The sequence below is a fragment of the Pyrgilauda ruficollis genome, unplaced genomic scaffold, assembly GCF_017590135.1.
Source record: "Pyrgilauda ruficollis isolate IOZ18807 unplaced genomic scaffold, ASM1759013v1 scaffold15, whole genome shotgun sequence".
In the NCBI taxonomy this organism is placed as follows: Eukaryota; Metazoa; Chordata; class Aves; order Passeriformes; family Passeridae; genus Pyrgilauda; species Pyrgilauda ruficollis.
The window spans coordinates 2,392,871-2,409,232 of NW_024513654.1; the positions used below are offsets into that span (position 1 = coordinate 2,392,871).

The 16,362-nt window shown below is 44.5% G+C and overlaps 1 protein-coding gene across 2 annotated transcripts in view; it reads right to left on the minus strand.

Moving 5' to 3' along the window:
- The window catches only part of DOCK1 (dedicator of cytokinesis 1), a 266,436-nt gene that overhangs the window by 207,024 nt on the left and 43,050 nt on the right, over positions 1 to 16,362 (minus strand). Inside the window, exons 12-20 of one of the 2 annotated variants that reach the window (XM_041461037.1) lie at positions 15,934 to 16,013; positions 13,632 to 13,757; positions 12,369 to 12,493; positions 11,984 to 12,082; positions 10,943 to 11,015; positions 9,502 to 9,605; positions 8,910 to 9,093; positions 3,837 to 3,934; positions 246 to 335 (exon numbers count right to left, since the gene is read on the minus strand). In XM_041461037.1, coding sequence (XP_041316971.1) covers positions 246 to 335; positions 3,837 to 3,934; positions 8,910 to 9,093; positions 9,502 to 9,605; positions 10,943 to 11,015; positions 11,984 to 12,082; positions 12,369 to 12,493; positions 13,632 to 13,757; positions 15,934 to 16,013 — 979 coding nt within the window. Of the gene's footprint in view, positions 1 to 245; positions 336 to 3,836; positions 3,935 to 8,909; positions 9,094 to 9,501; positions 9,606 to 10,942; positions 11,016 to 11,983; positions 12,083 to 12,368; positions 12,494 to 13,631; positions 13,758 to 15,933; positions 16,077 to 16,362 lie in introns of both variants that reach the window. The other variant, XM_041461036.1, reaches the window with a different exon arrangement.

Here is a 16,362-nt window from a genome sequence, read left to right on the forward strand (position 1 = left end):
ATTTCTGTTCTGCTCCTGTCCTAAATTCTGCTGTTAATCCATTAAAATTACTGGATGTGAGTGTTTCCTTATTTCCTGGGAGGATGACATGATAGAATCCAACTCCCCCTGGATCTGAGCTTTAAATGTAACTTTTAAATTAAATAATAACTCTCAGCTCAGATCTTTTCCATTAATACACTTGGTTCTATCATTAATTCCCCATTATTAGGTACATTTCAGACTCCTCCCCACTGCAGACTCACCAAAGCATCAAACACCAAAGTGTCAAAGGTCTCACTCTCTGAGTTCTCCATCATGATGTTAAAAAGGGCATCCAGTGTATCTTGAAGGAACTACAAAGAAACAACACATCTCTCATCATGCTTTCAAAGGAAAATTAAATTGAGATTTCACACAGGTTTCTATAAGTAAAGGCATTTTAAAAGTTAGCAAAAAAACTGGCAAATCCAATACTTTCCAGCAACTTATTTTTAGTGAAGTTGATTATCTGTACACAAGTTATCACTCCAACAGAAGAAATGAAGTCACAAGCCACACTTGGCACACCTGGACAAGGACTTAGATCTGTGACAATGCTCCAACAACAAGGATTTCCAAACTGCAGATTCACCACACGCTCGCCAGGCCCATGCATTGCTGGAAACTCGGGTGTTTCAGAGCACAAACCACACAAGCACCTGAGTCTCATGCCAGGGAAGGCACTCAGAACATCCCTGCTCAGGGCTGCACCACAGCCCCCCAGTCCCAGGGGGGATCCCACATGCAGGCATGGGAACAGAGCCCCCCAGTGCTGCCCCAGCCCCAAACCTGCACAGCAAGGTCTTCACTCCCCCTGCCCGGGCACCCCCATCTGTGCAACACCAGAGAAAAAGCAGATTAGTGCCAGGGGCTTCCAGTAAAGCACAAGGACAAAAGGTCCCTGATTCCAGGAGCTCTTCCCAGAGGCAGGAATCCATGCAGTGCCAGAGATACTCATCAGTTCTGCTGGGATGGGCTTGTGTCTGAGCAGCTCCTTCCTCCAGCTGGCACAGACACACAGGGGCTCCTCCAGGGCACAGCCAGGCTGCATCACAGCTCAGTTTGGGTTGAGAAAGAAGGGGTTAAATGTGGATGGTCCCAGCACATGTGGCTCAAATCATTCCAGGATGATTTGGGTTGGAAGAGACCAAAAATCCTATCCAGTGACACCCAGGGACACCTTCCACTGTCCCAGGATGGTCCAACCTGGCCTTGGGCACTGCCAGGGATCCAGGGGCAGCCACAGCTGCTCTGGGCACCCTGTGCCAGGGCCTGCCCACCCGGCCAAGAAAGTAAAATGGAAAAAAAAAAGCTTTTGCCTTGCAGATGAGACAGAGAGAACATCATCTCAACAAGCAGAAGGGAATTGATGCTGCGGTTCCAGCTACAAGAGGCATTTCACATCCTGTGAGGGATGGAAAACCAGCCTGACTCCTACCTTCCTCCTTTACAAACATTCAGTGAGTCTCCTGGATCAAGCCTGATTCACCTGATCTCCTAAACCTACAGCCAAATGTCAGGAGTTAGCCTCATTCACAGCTGAATGTCAAACTCCTTAAACCAAGTGCACAGAGTCACAGTTCGTGCTGCTGAGGATGAAAAAACAGGAAAACCCAAATTCTTGCAGCTGATCTTAGCCCAGTCCTGGGCAAGAGCCAGCTCATAATTTCACCACGGGGGCAAAAGGAAAACATCACCTCCTCACAGCCTTACTCATTCCATTAAAGAAGATGTGCAAATAAAGCACATTAAAGGCTGGACTTGATGTTCTCAAGGTTGAACTCCGTGATCTCAGAGGTCTTTTCCAACCTAAATGGTTCTGTAATTCTAAATGATTCTGTGGCTGCTGCCAGCTGGCAGGGAGAGAAGTGCAAAGCACAGTCTGGAGCCTTGACAGGAGAAGTTTCTCCCTTGGTCTGAAGAGAAGTTGCACTCTTGGGTCCCACCGAGTTCCCTGGAAGCCAAAGGATGGTTGGGAGGCTGATCAAGCCTTGATTTCACATTCAGACACCTCAGCCTGACTTTCATGAGCAGAGCTCAAGTCTGAAATCTGTTCACCAGGACTTGGTGTAGCAGCAGGAAGAGCACAGCAGAGATGCTGCTGCTGAGTGAAGGGGCAGGACATTTCTCAGGTGGTATGAATAATTCCTACACTATTAGTTTACATTCTCATACTGCACAGTCTCTGCACAAATGGAGCCAGAGCCTCTGGGAAAGGGAGATAACATTTACAGCTTCCACACACTCTGGGAACAGGCACAGGATGGGGAGCTGGGCTCATCTCCACTCAAATAAATGAACACCAGTAGGCCCAGGACTTTCACTGGGAGTTTTCAAAACAGGCAATGTCTTAACAGAAAACAGGAATGTGTTTTATTATATCAACACTTTTTCTAAAGATATCCAGGCTGCACTGGGTGTTGTAGTTAAAAACATGAAGGGCAAAGAAAGCTGGAGGAACAGAAAGGAACAGTTACAAACCAGATCCTGCAATGGAGCAGCCCCACAAAGATGGAACACTGCTGCAACAGACGGAGAATGTAAGCACTGACCCTCTAAAAAAGGATAAAAATGGTGGTGGAAGCAATATTAAACACTCCTTCTTCTGCCCCCTGCATGTGCTCAGATCCCTGGGAGCAGGAGAAGGGAATCCCATTGGTCCTGAGCATGTGCCAGGTGCAGAACCCACTCCAAAACTGCTTTTACCCCGAGCCCATTTGTGGTGCATCCTAGGAAATCCCTGGTCCCCACCCTGCAGGAACGTGCCACGCACTCTGGGATGTCACATTTGCAGAGGAGGGAGAACTCCAAGTGGCAGAGCCATGGCAGAGCTCAGCAGGAGCCAGTACCAGAGGCAAGATTCTGCTCTCAAATGACCCAGGACAAAACCACAGCAAGCAGAACCTTCCTAAAACACAAACCTGTGGGATCCCACCCTTCCAAGGAGGACAAAATCAGCATTCCCAGATGCTTTAAGTTACTTCAAGCTGAGGCTTCATTATGCTTTTATTAAACAACTAAAAATCCCTGAAGTAAGGAAACAACTCTCCAGGGTCACCTGTCCCCAAGTACATCTTTCGACACTCTTTTAGATTTGATTTATTACAACACCTTCAATAAAGTCCCAGCCTCCTCTTTTGCACAGCTAAATCTGTCTTTATGTAGCTCTCTGCAATCACTCAGTGGCCTTGGCAAATGTAAATAACTTGGCTCAGCTAAATGTTTTCAGAGTATTTTTTAAAAGAAAACAACAGCAGCACACACTAGGATTGCATTCCACATCCATAGATCAAAAATACATTTAACATTACCATGTAAGACTTCCAAGATGGTCTAATCTTGCAAAGAAAAGCACCTTTTTTTACTGTATCTGTATATAAAAATTCGCCAAAGTGCTAGGAAAAAAACAACCTAATTTTCAGAAATGTGCATTTGATGTGTGTTTTATCAGTTCTCAAACATCTAAAATGTTCCTGGAGGGCAGGGAGAGGAGCATCAGCACCCTGAAGTCTGAGGCTCCTGGTTGCAATTTTATGTACAAATGAGTGCAGTGAGGTTGAGGGGTGAAGTCTGAGGCTCCTGGTTGCAATTTTATGTACAAATGAGTGCAGTGAGGTTGAGAGGGAAAGTGTGGGGAACTAAAAAAAAGACACCTCAAAATCTGGGATTTTTACAGACCAGCACCCTGAAGTCTGAGGCTCCTGGTTGCAATTTTATGTACAAATGAGTGCAGTGAGGTTGAGGGGGAAAGTGTGGGGAGCCAAAAAAAAAAAAGACACCTCAAAACCTGGGATTTTTACAGAAAAACTCATTACCTTGACCACTTCACCACCATCAACTTTCATCAGCTGCTTCAAGTTCTGGTGCAACAGGCTCGTGTTGGATCTCCACTTCAGCAGTCCCAAGAGATCAACTAGGAAAAAAAAAAAAAATACCAGCAATTATCTCCTGCAGGCTCTTTCCCTTTTCTCACTCTCCACCACCACATGCAGGACAAAGTTTTATTTCCTCACTTCAGCCTTTTTCCCTGGACAACAAGGTATTTCTGGTACCCTCTGACACTGCAGAAAGCTGGGAGAATCCTTCTGCCCTGACAGAACTCTGAAAGCCTTTCAGAAAAGCAGCCAGCTTTTGAAATATCAGCAGGAAAATCTAGGCCAAGGAAGCCTGGTCCCTGGGTTTTTGATTTGCTGTACACAACAGTTGTGTATTTAGAAAAAAATGCCAAAATGAAATTAGTCAGCCACCAACACAGTCATATCTACAGGGCAGTGACTCTCCCAGCATTAATGGTTCCAGCTTCTCTGCTCTCACTGCATAAACTGAAAAGAAAATAAAGCACAATGAAGCACAAAGAGTTGCAAACTCACTGAGGGTGGGGGAAAGCTGGGTGATGAATATCTGCCAGTGCCCACGCTGCCTGGCTGCTCTCTGAGGGCACAGCCCAGATGATGCCAGTGGTCCCATCCCCAAACCCTGCAGCCTGAAGATGGAGTCACTCCAGCACTCCTGATCAATAAGGGAATGCAGGAGGCCAGCTCTCTCCATCTGTCACTGCAAAGCTTCCTTCAGGGAAAGCTCCTGGGGAGGAGCTCTCAGTGGGGTCCCCCTGCAGAGCAGCAGCTCCCTGGGAAAGTCCAGCCCCAGCCCTGGAGCCCAGCACTGCCACAGACCCCAAAGCCCACCCTCCTCCTGCCTCTGCCAAAGCAGCCTCAGGGGAAAGCTTTTCCCCATGAAAAATCAGTTTTCAGTGCAAAACAGAACTCCCAGCAAGTCCTGCTCAGGAGAAGCCTTCAATAACAAACTGAGCACAATGACCTCAAAGGCCTCTCCACCTTCAATGATTTCATGGCTAATTTAAAGACTCACTACCTTCAGTTTAGCCCCTAGCCCACCTCCCCATGTAATTCATACTATGTGAATTCTGCCCAAAACCACTCGAAACAGGCACTTCCTCCCAACAAATACCCCCTCACCTCTTTGTTATTCAGGCTTTCAAAGCAACCAACACAACATTTACCAAGGCATGAATCTGCAGAGTTTATTCTGGAAATTATCTGCAGAGACTGAAAGCAGCCGCTTTGCTTTTCTCAAAAACCTTTCATTTTAAGTAATAAATGAAATTACTTCTAGTGGAAAGCACTACAGTACTCCTTGGAAAGAGTCCCCTCTGCGCAGCACTCAAACCAAGCCTTCTCATCATCTCTTTGTGAGAAGAAATAAAGAGAGTTTTACTACATTAAAGCTTTGAAGGAGTTGAATCCAAGTCCTCCATTCCTTTTAATACATCCTACAAGAAGTCTATAGCCTGAACCCAAAGTCTTAGACACTCAGTATTAACAAAAAAAAAAAAAATTGCTTCTGGAAGCAAAGCAAAGATGCCTCCATGAGTTATCCAAAGTGTTTCATGGATATATTTATATCAGCTTTCCACCCCTGAATTTGGCTGCAGTCTGACTTCTAACAAGGCATCAGCTTGACAGAAGAAATGATGTGAACAAAAGCCAGCCCACAGACGAGCTCTGAACAGCATCATGGATTGCCCCAAGAAAACAAACCCACGTGGACTGGCAGCGTGATGGCACAGCAAATGCTAAATGAATATACATTTGTGAGCACAAAATGTCAGTGCAGGCCAGCTGAAAGGGAAAAATAACTTACAGGCTATGGAAAAATGGGCACTGGCTGCTAATGCAAGCATTAATTAAGCCCAGCAAAGCAGCAGTCAGGCACTAATCCCACTCTTTTCACAGGGTTGTGTGTAAAATAATGCAGAAAAAGGATGTAAAACAGTATTTTAGCCTACAGAAAACAGGAATGATGGAGTAAGCCTAGGTCAAGTGAAATTTGAGGTCAGAAAACATCAGGAGGAAGAGACAATGAGTTTGCCCAGAGCAGCTGGGGCTGCCCCTGGATCCCTGGCAGTGCCCAAGGCCAGGCTGGACACTGGGGCTGGAGCACCTGGGACAGGAGCAGGTGTCCCTGCCATGGCAGGGGTGGCTCTGGATGATCATTAAGGTCACTTCCAGCCCAAACCAGTCTGGGATTCTGTGATTTCCCACCGCAAAAGGTTTAAACAAACAGCCAGACTGCAAAGTCCCCAGCAGCAACTTGGCTTTATTAATGTGATTTATCATCCTGTGGACTGCACATGAAGAATATTCTTTTACAGGGTATTTAACAAGTGGAAGGAACCACCCCAAGTTCCTGCCTATCTGCTTTCCTTAACCTGGATCTATGCAAAAGCTTCTCCTATAGAAACACCCAAACTTTTCCCAAAGCCCAGCCACGGAATTCAGTTAGATAACATTTCCCCTCTAAATTCCCATCTGTTCTTTGAAATTCTCTGCCTTCTTGACTTTAACATTTGATTTTCCAGTCTGTGTGATTTTTATTTTCATTCTGTGCTTACATCTTCACTTTTTATGCCACTAGAGCACTTCAATTTGTCCTATGTGTGTGTTGGGTTTTCTTTATTATCGACTGTGCTAAGCCAAATCCCTCCCCCACGTGCTCTTCAAAATCCTGGTCTCCCCAGTTCCTCCAAGTCCTGACTCCAGTGAAGGAACAGCCACTGCTATCCAGAGATTTGAGTCCTTCAGGCAGAAGAGAGAACAGAAATTCTTGGAATAATCCTTTGAGGTGCCCTGGACGCTTCCAACAACAAATCCACAGGAACACCACAGCCAGCTCTGCCTACTGATAACTGAACATTTTCCCAGCAAGCCATTAATGCATTTTCAGTTCTGTTCCCATCACTCTGATAATAAAAGGACATCCTGGAAGTCTGGGAAGAGGCACCAGGAGCATTTACTTCCACAGGCACTGAGAGTTTCTGCTCCTCCTCTTTGTCTTATGTCATTACTCTTCCTCAAAATTAACTGCAAAATCCAGGAAAAGGCCAGGGAATGTCCTGCTTTAATAAATTCTGCTCAAATCACTAAAAACTGGTCAAGTGTTAAACTGAGTAGACACCTCACACCATCACTCTCTCTCGAAGTCTCAGCAATGGCCAAGTTTGTTATTTTGAAGACTTCTCCATGCTAAGGACATGGATTACTGATAGAAAAGCAACACTAAAACTCACAGTTCATAGAGAACTGAAGGCGAGGGAGTGTTCAAAGAGCTGAGGCACAAAAAAGTCTCTACCATCAAACACCACACAGCAAAAGGCAGATGACTTACTCACATACTTTCAGAATTACTAAAAAGAAGTCTTAAGCCAGTTCTAAGATAGTTATGGAGGGTGAAGAAAGAACTATTATAGGTAACCAAAAGGAGAAAAATCTCCTTTGGCCCAACATTTTTGTAAGTGAGGATAATACTGGATTTTTATTTACTTGTTTTTAAGGAAGATAAAGGAAGAAAATTAACCAACCATTTTACAAAACTTAAAATCAGCTTCAAAAATCACCATCTGAAAATCACTGCCAACTTTTAGATGAAAACTGATACTTGAGGCAGGAATTTAATGATGATTTTTTTGTTTGTTTCTTTTCTGCTCAATGAGACATGGTGATCTTGCTTAATAATGTCACAGTACTTTGAAGAGAGAGAAGAGACTTTGGCAACTCCAAGGAAAAGTTTCCCAGACAACATAATTAACAGCAGCATTAAATAAAGATCAGGCCTTCAAAGCAAACAATATGTAAATCAAGCACCAAACAATGCTCAGGCTTAATTTTAATAGCAGTTCTGTGAAAGCCACATCAATATATTGATCACTGGGAAATACTTTTAACTACTAACGAGCATTAGGGAAGGCTGAAGGGAAAAACAGCACCAATTTTCCAACAAAAAGCAGTTTAATTCCAGATGTTGCATCCTGCTGTCCAAGCCCCAGCCCCACCGTGCTGCTGCTGAGCTGTGAGCCCGTCTTTGCTGGGAAATCCTACAAGCACATCCCAGTTTTTTAGCTGAACACCCTGCCAGGCTCCAAGGCTGCCAGACTGCAGTGGATCTGATGTGCTCTGCATGTGAAACACCCGGGATGAGCTGGGAGATGTCATGGAAAACACGGCAGCCAAGCTGGAGCCGCAGGGAGCAGGGACATCCCCCCGGACACAGGGGACTCCGCATGGGGCAGTGTCATCCTGGTCCCCACCCAGCTCCCCACAGCCCTTCCTGAGTCACAGCAGCTCCCTGCAATGACTCAGTCCCCATGGAATGACCCTCCCACGCTCCCCACTCAGTGCTGGTGCAGCCAGGAGAACAAGGGATCGCTCCATGGCAACCGAGCAGGGAATCACACCGAGGGCACGGCAGAGATTCCCTTTGGTGGCTGCCACCAGCTTCCCACAGCCTTGGGATGCGCTCAGCCAGCTGACAAACAGGACAAACGCACGGAATGCAAGGTGGGAAAGGAACACACGAAGCCAAGGCCACTCCTGGGAAGGTGTGGGAACGTGAGGGTGACCTCCAGGTAACACATCCTCCCCCAGCACCCCTTCTGCACTCAGGAGAGAACATCAGAGCTGTCCTCAGCCCTGAGACATGGATATTGCACCTTGGAACAACAAACCAGCATATTTGGGAGCAGAGCCCTGATATTACCTACTCTTGAGAGCAAACTCATCCTCTCCCTCAGTGCCATTTTTCAGAGAGAACTGAAATGCCACAGAGCCTGTTTAGTGCATTTCAGGGGAAGAGCCTCAACTATATGGGAAACAATATCCCTGGTTCCACTTCACTTGGATTCTTCTGGTTTTTTTCAGAGACATCAACTGCTCTGGAGCAAAGGAGAAAAGCTTGGATGGTTCACACACTCACCCACACAATCCACTCCAGCAAACAGGCACATGGAATGGGGATGGAGGAGGAGGCAGAGTCAGCACACAGATCCAAGCCTGCTGTGAGGAGCAGCAGCTCCAGCAGCTCTGGGCACTCACCGTTCTGGGTAAGTTTTGTTGAACAGACCAGGGTGGAAATCTGGAAGGAGTCTTTGCTGATGGTGCAGCTGCCAAGGTTCTGCATGCTCTTGCCTGTTGCTGAGTGTCCCTTCTCCTCCAGCTCAATTTTTGTGGATGGCAGACTGAGATAGGTCGAGGCATCCTCCAGCTTCTTGGCCTCTGCCTACAGGGATGTTTAAAACACAGCAGGAGAAAATATCCTGTCAAAACCTCAGCAATAAGAAAATTTTAACCTTTACACTGGATTTTCTTAGGTTTGGAGCTATCAAATGCATCTCTAACAGTATTAATTTAGCACTAATCTGGCTACATTAGAGCCAAAATGGCATTACTTAAAAGGCCACAGAATTCACTTTTCCCAACCCACAAAGAAGTCAACAACAAATCCTGCTGAAATTACAACATATTAAAGGTTTGACACTCAATCTCCCACATAAACCAACTGCTCAGGACTTGCTGCTTAGTTTGATTTAACAGCAGAGTTCAAAACACATTTTCCAGTGTAATTCTGGAACAGAATTCCCCAGAAGTCAGTCAGCGGAGCTTCCCCAATGGGAAGTCTAAATTCTACCTTGTAAACTATAAGGTCGTGCTCTCCATCCCTCAGAGTTGTCCCATCATATCTCATGAGCTTCACAAATGCCAGAGCAAATATTTTCTCAGATTTGTCTTTGGCTGTTACAAAAAAAAAAAAAAAAATATATATATATATATCACCACATAATTACTTCTACAGTCAGGACACTTAAATCTCACAAACATGGACAACCTGTCAGTGAGTGACCACTGCAAAGACTCTCATGTAAATTAAGTGTACAAAAAACTGGGGAAGTCTTCTAAAAGCAAGACAGAACAAAAAAAAAATGCCAAATGAATACATCAACAATAACCAGATGCTTCTTATTTCCATATTCTGTCTGTTCTTTTTGGAAAGCTTTATAAAGGCAAATTTTAAAAACAAAACAGAAATGTGATGCATTGAGAAAGCCCAGGTTTTTATAAGAATGGCAGTGTTTGGGAGCTGGAATAAAGATTAAACACCAGCACTGAGGATCCCATCAGAGCACAGAGCCCTGAGGACAGACATTTGGAGGGGGAACATTAGAGACAAAACAAAAACTGGATCCATAAATGCAGATGAAGTGCCTCAGTTTTTTGAAAGCTGACCCATTCTGCAGCCAACAGGAACTAAAAAATGCATCCAGCTTCTTCTTGGTCAAATATGCTGGCAAAAGTTTAAAATAAAGCAACAGATGAAAGAGAGATCACAAAGGAAGCTGAGAAATAAAGCCAGAAGGAAAGTGTCATCACCTTGAGACAGCCCAAGGAGCCTGGGAGAAAGCCCTTGTTAATATTTAGGAGTGACCTCTTTTAAATATTTAGACTGTGGCCAACCTAAATATTTGAGTCATCATAAGAACATTTCTAACTCTAATAATTTGTAGCACACAGTCAAAATTCTGATAATAATGACAATGACTTTTGGAACATTGATTTCCTTAAAAAGTATCATTGTCTAGATTATTTTACTAATTTTCTTAATCCCAAAGTCTTTAATTACTGATGCTAGACTCTCACATTCTCATTTCTTGAAGATCTTTATTACTCCCTACCTCTAAGATAAAAAATACCACAATCCTCTGAGTTATTAATGAAAAGCTTTACTCCATTAGTAAATGGAGTACATTTAGTAAATGTACTAGTAAAAAATTCCATTTGTTCCTTTGGAGACAATAACCGGGCAGGGAAGGAAAAACTCAATCAGGGTAGGTAAGAGTGAGGAAGATGTAACGGGAAAAAGGAGCTGGAATGACAAAGTATCACAAATTTAATCCTGCACTAAAAGCAATGGCAATAATCAGTTCTGGCTTGGGAATGTGGGAATGGCATCCCTGCTCCAGGATTCCCAAGCATCCCCTGATGTGAACCCAGACCCACACACTAAAGCAGAATAGAACCTGGAAAATAGAAAAATTAAACCTGAGGCATCAAGGAGAGGCTGAGTTACTCACAGTCCTGGGAGGATCTGTGGCGGAAGGTGAACCTCAGGTGGCTGCGGTTCACGTCCTCAATGGGGATTGCAACCTGGCACCAGGGACAGGAGAGGGAAATGGTCAGGGCAGCAGCTTCAGCCTCCCCCAACCCCACCCAGACATCTTCCAGCACTTCCAAATGACCAGTGAGTGAGAATCCCAGCAGCACATCCATCCTCAGCAGCCCCTCTCTGTCTACAGGCATGACAAGGCACCTCTGGAGTGACAATTCCGGAGTAGCTGCAAGGCCCTTGTGAGCACACAGCCCCTGCTCCCACTGCTGCAGGGACTGAATGGACTCCAGAAAGCCAACATCAACCTCCAAACGTGGCAGTGGAAAGGTTATTACCCCAGCAAAATGAGCAGGCTTAAAGCACAACCCAAACAGTGATGAGTCCTACACGAGGGGAGGGGAGGAGAAGGAAATGGTCAGGGCAGCAGCTTCAGCCTCCCCCAACCCCATCCAGACATCTTCCCAATGATCAGTGAGTGACAATCCCAGCAGCACATCCATCCTCTGTCATTCCAACAGCCCTTTTCTGTCTACAGACACAATAAGGCAACTTTGGGTGGAAATTCTGGTGTGGGGAGCAGCTGCAAGGCCCTTGTGAGCACACAGAGTAAGAGGATTTCAGATTTGAAATCTCCAAACGTGGCAGTGGAAAGGTTATTACCCCAGCAAAATGAGCAGGTTTAAAGTACAACCAGCTCCCCAAACAGTGAGGAATCCAACACTATGGCAAATGTGTTTCAGCCTTAATATCCTGCTCTCCTCCAGGTCAGCTTCATGGAAAGAGAGCAAACCATTCCTGAAGAGGTGCTGGAGTTTCCCCACACCAGTCATCCTGAGCAATGGCTGAAATAAAATTCAATATGCAATAAAAGTCAAAGCCTTTCTTGGCTGAGTTATTCCTTGCCCTGCTGAACACAGGCACTGAATTTCCCCAGTTCTGTTTCCCACTGGAAGCTGTATTAATGGCACATTAACACCCAGAGAAGTTATTTTAACAGTTTAAATACCTTTACAGTCTCAAACCAGCGAGGCTGCTTTACTTGGTAATAGATCACTGACTTGTACTCTGAGATGGCTTCATCACCAGCCCCAGGAAAAATAACACTCTGCACAAACAAACAGAAGGGGAAGCCTTTATGTCACTTAAACTCCACTTTTTCAGTCAAACAAACAAAAAATAAATCAGTGAAGTAGGTCAGAAGAAGAGAGAATGCTCCTCATGAAACTGGTACCAAAATGCATGCATTGATAAGGCAAGATGTATTTAATGATGACAAAAGTTTGGTTGAAAATAAAACCTGGGACCTTAAGCTGACAAATACAGCTGTTGAAAAGGCTTAACATGATATGTATCAAAATCAAAAAGCCCCCAGACATTAAATACTTTAATACCTCTAATCTCTTGCCATCTTCATCATAAACAGACACTGTGACTTCCACATTCTTTGCTGTGGTTTTACTGCCTTTGTCAAAATCTCCCTGCACCAAGGTGACGTAGATGTCATTTCGAACATCTCCTACAAGGGAAAGCAGAGCACAAAATAACCCACAATTCTCACAGCAAACCCAAGCATTTGGGAAACCAAGGACACACAGAAACAATGGCAGAACATTTCCAACACCACATTTCCATTTATTTTATTTTTACACAACTTCTTTCGGTATTCACTTGAAAGAAAAAGTTTCCACACAGTCATTTATCCCATACGAAGGTATTTTGCAATTTAAAATATTTTAACAGCCTACAAGAGGTCTCTAATTTGTTACAGCAAGAAGAGGTTTGATGTTTTTGCTGGCCTGGGGGTTGCAGGGGAGGGTTGTATTTAGATTTATGACTAAAAATGCTCCTCAGCTCCACCCCAATTCAACTGAAATTCTGACAATGAGCTGGGGAAACAAGGGATTTCCAATAATTTTATGAGCCAGCACAGGATGCAAACAAGGTGCTGAGGCACTCACACTTTTGAAGAGACTGTAAAACCTGTGACAGACCTCTGTCAGCAGCCACAGGGAGACCCTGAACTGGGATGGGCTCTGGAAACATCTCACGGATCCCCCAGAGCCCAGCAATCTGAAAAGGACACTGCAGGTTCTGCTCTTGCTCGTGGCAGTTTTTATTTTGAGAAGCACCACGTTTTTGGGCTGGTTTTCATGGCTTTTGGCTTGTTTGTTGTTTTGTGGGTTTTTTTTTTTTTTGTAAACACCTGAACATGCACAGAATACACGTATTTTTAAAAAATGATGTGGCTCTCTTTCAAATGCATTATCCATTTCTGGTACAAACCCTAAGAGAGCTGCTATCTCTAAATCAAGCCTGTGCCTCAAAAATCTGCTTTGGATTCAGCACAGGAGAGAAGTTTTACATATGCCCTTGCTATGGGATAAAACAAAGTGTGTACTTTGTGTACATTCTTTTTAACTGGGAAAAAAAAAAAGGAGAATTTCCACTCTCACTGGGATTTCCTGTCTTCTTGATGGGGGTGGGAGCTTTATTTATTGATGCTGGTATTACCAAATCATTTGATGATTTCTTTTTTTTTGCATACCATACCTCAAATTTATCTTTAATTATTTTTTTCCTCCAAAACCTCTCATACATACAGACATTTAAAGCAGGCTAAAATATAACAGAGCAGCATTAATTAAGTGCCTTACCAGGCATGATAATCTCAGGAAATCCCATTTTCCGAGCCACTGCTGTTGACCTGTCCACTAAGTGTGGAAACTCTTTCCTAATCTGATGAATATCTCCTGGAAGAAGTTTCAAAGTCACCCATAGACCTGTTGTGTAAAAAAAACAGTTATGAAACTGCTGGGATTTATTTCTACTTACTACAGATTTCTTTCCAGAACTTGAAAAATGTAAAAACATTAAAATAATTAGGTACATTAAGATAACTGATCTCCCTTTAAAAAAAAAAAAAATTGAAAATATTTTCAAGCACTCAACAGATCTCATCACTTCACACAAAAATACGAGTACAGCACACAGAATTATTTCTGATTATGTTCCATGTTCTTTGTAATGAGATGTTTATCTTCCATGGGGAAAAAGAGAAGGAGCAAGGACGATTTGCATGGAAAGACCAAGGATTCCAAGCAAGCAATACCAGCAGATCCACGCCCCAAACTGATTGATCACCACCCCATAAGCTGTTTTTACTGCTCTGAGCACACTAATCTACAGCATCAGCTTCACACAGCTGATATTTTTCTGCTCAGTAGCAGAAGAAGCCACTAAAAAGCTGCTGCTTGCCAACTAACATCAGGCACATTTGTTACAGGAAAAAGAAAGATGCCAAAATGGAAAAAAACCCATGAAAGTAAAAAAAAAAACAAACCAACCCAAAGAAGCCTCCACTTGGTGAAGTGGCTGGCAATCAAGTTTAAGCAAAAAATAATCACAGCAGCAATTTGCAGAAGAAAATCCTAAAATTAAAAGCTATGAAAAACACCCCAAAAATATTCATCCACAAAATAAATTGTGGGTTACCCTGTTAGAGAATTAACTGTACATTCATTTTGTGTACACTTGGCAGCTTGTCTTTTCCACGGTATCTCTGTAAGAGTTTCTGGGCTGATTTGTTGCCAGGGATGGTTCTGACAGCTGCAATTTCACTGAGCTGCAACTGTACCTGCACTGCCTGGCTAAGGAACAACTCCCAGTCCTTTTTCTGTCTGCTTGGGCACTCTTTTTTAGGGAAAGAATCTGGAATGAATCAAAGACACTGAAATGTTTCCTCCTGTGGGACACACATCGGCCACAGGTGAAAACAAGGAGGGGAAGCAGATAAAACTTTTCCTCATTAGCTAAAGGAGAATCTAAATATCAGGTTTATGTAAAATTTTGTTTGCTATTAAATAGCAAAAATCAGAGGAAAGTGTGCAGTTTTCCTGGGGTTTGGTCAGATGTGGAGTGTTTCAGATATTCACAGTGTGTTTGGTGGGAACTCTGTATGAATCAGCATAACTCCACATTAATCCAGAATTGCAGAAAATCTTGAAGCCATCAGAGGAATAACTGGGCACAGACACATCATGATCATGGCATCACACACAACAATAAATCAGCCCAGAGCAGTGGCCTAGAGAAGGCATCAGGGAAGGTTTCAGAGGGGTTGCCTGGCTTTGGCTCCCCCCTCACCTCCTGTGAGCTCAGGTCTCCTGGGGAAGGAGCAAAATGTTCCAAGTGCAGCTGCAGAGAGCAAAAATATGGGGAAGGAAGAGAAGGGAGGGAACATCCCTTCCTTCAGCATGGAGAGGTAAAAACCCACAGCTCAAGGGCACAAGAGGTGAGTCCTTGAGTCACTACCTCCAGCAGGGGATCTGTCATGGGATGGGTGGGGTTGGCAGGGACCTCTGGAGATCATCCAGTCCTGCCAAGGGGAGTAGGTGACACAGGAACGTGTTCAGGTGGGTTGGGAATGTCTGCACAAAGGGAAACTCCACATCCTCCCTGGGCAGCTGTTCCAGAGCTCTGCCACCCTTCATGGACAGAAGTCCTTCCTCATGGTGAGGTGGAACTTGTTGTGTTTTAGTTTATGGCCACTACTCCTCATCCCGTCATGGGGAACCACTGAAAAGAGTCTGGCCCCATCCCCTGGCACCCTCTGCATGTATTTATATGGAATAATGAGATTCCCTCTCAGTCTCCTCGTCCCCAGAGTAACCAAGCTCAGCTCCCTCACTCCCTGCTCATCAGAGATGTTCAGACCCTTGATCATCTTGATGGCTCCCCTGGACTCTCTCCAGCAGAAACATCCAAGAGCTGAACAATGCTACAACATGCAGAGTCCACACTGGGCAGGGGAAAAATTATGGGGAAGGGAGAAAAGCAGGCTGAGCCCTGAGGGGTGGAGAATGGAGGAACAAAACCATACAAACAACTTTTTGATCCCAAAATCAAAACCACCACGACACGAAGCAAACCAAGGTGCACAGGATGAGCAGTACCTACCCTGACCCTTGTGGTTGACTTCTTTAGCAGCAATCACTTTGTTTATAACAGTCTGCAGGAAATCATTCTCCCCTGCCACCCTGGGTGAAAAACGGGATGATATGTTCAGCTGCTTGTGTCGAATGGCGTCATCCAACGCTAGCCTGGAGGATGCACATGACGACCAACACCAGGAGACAAAGGGGCACAGAAAACCAGAAGTCACAGTGACAAGGGAACACAAAAGATCGTATCATAGTTGTGACAAAGAGTATTTATTAGTCAACGCAGGACAAAGGACAGGAAAGGTAACAAGAAAGACAGAGGGAGATCATTAATCAGAAGAACGCTGATCTACCACAGAGAGTCCAGCACACCTGTGAGGGGTCTGCTCCCTCAGGGACAGGGACAGTCCTCAGGGAGCAGGGGGAATCCCCAGTTATGCAGTGA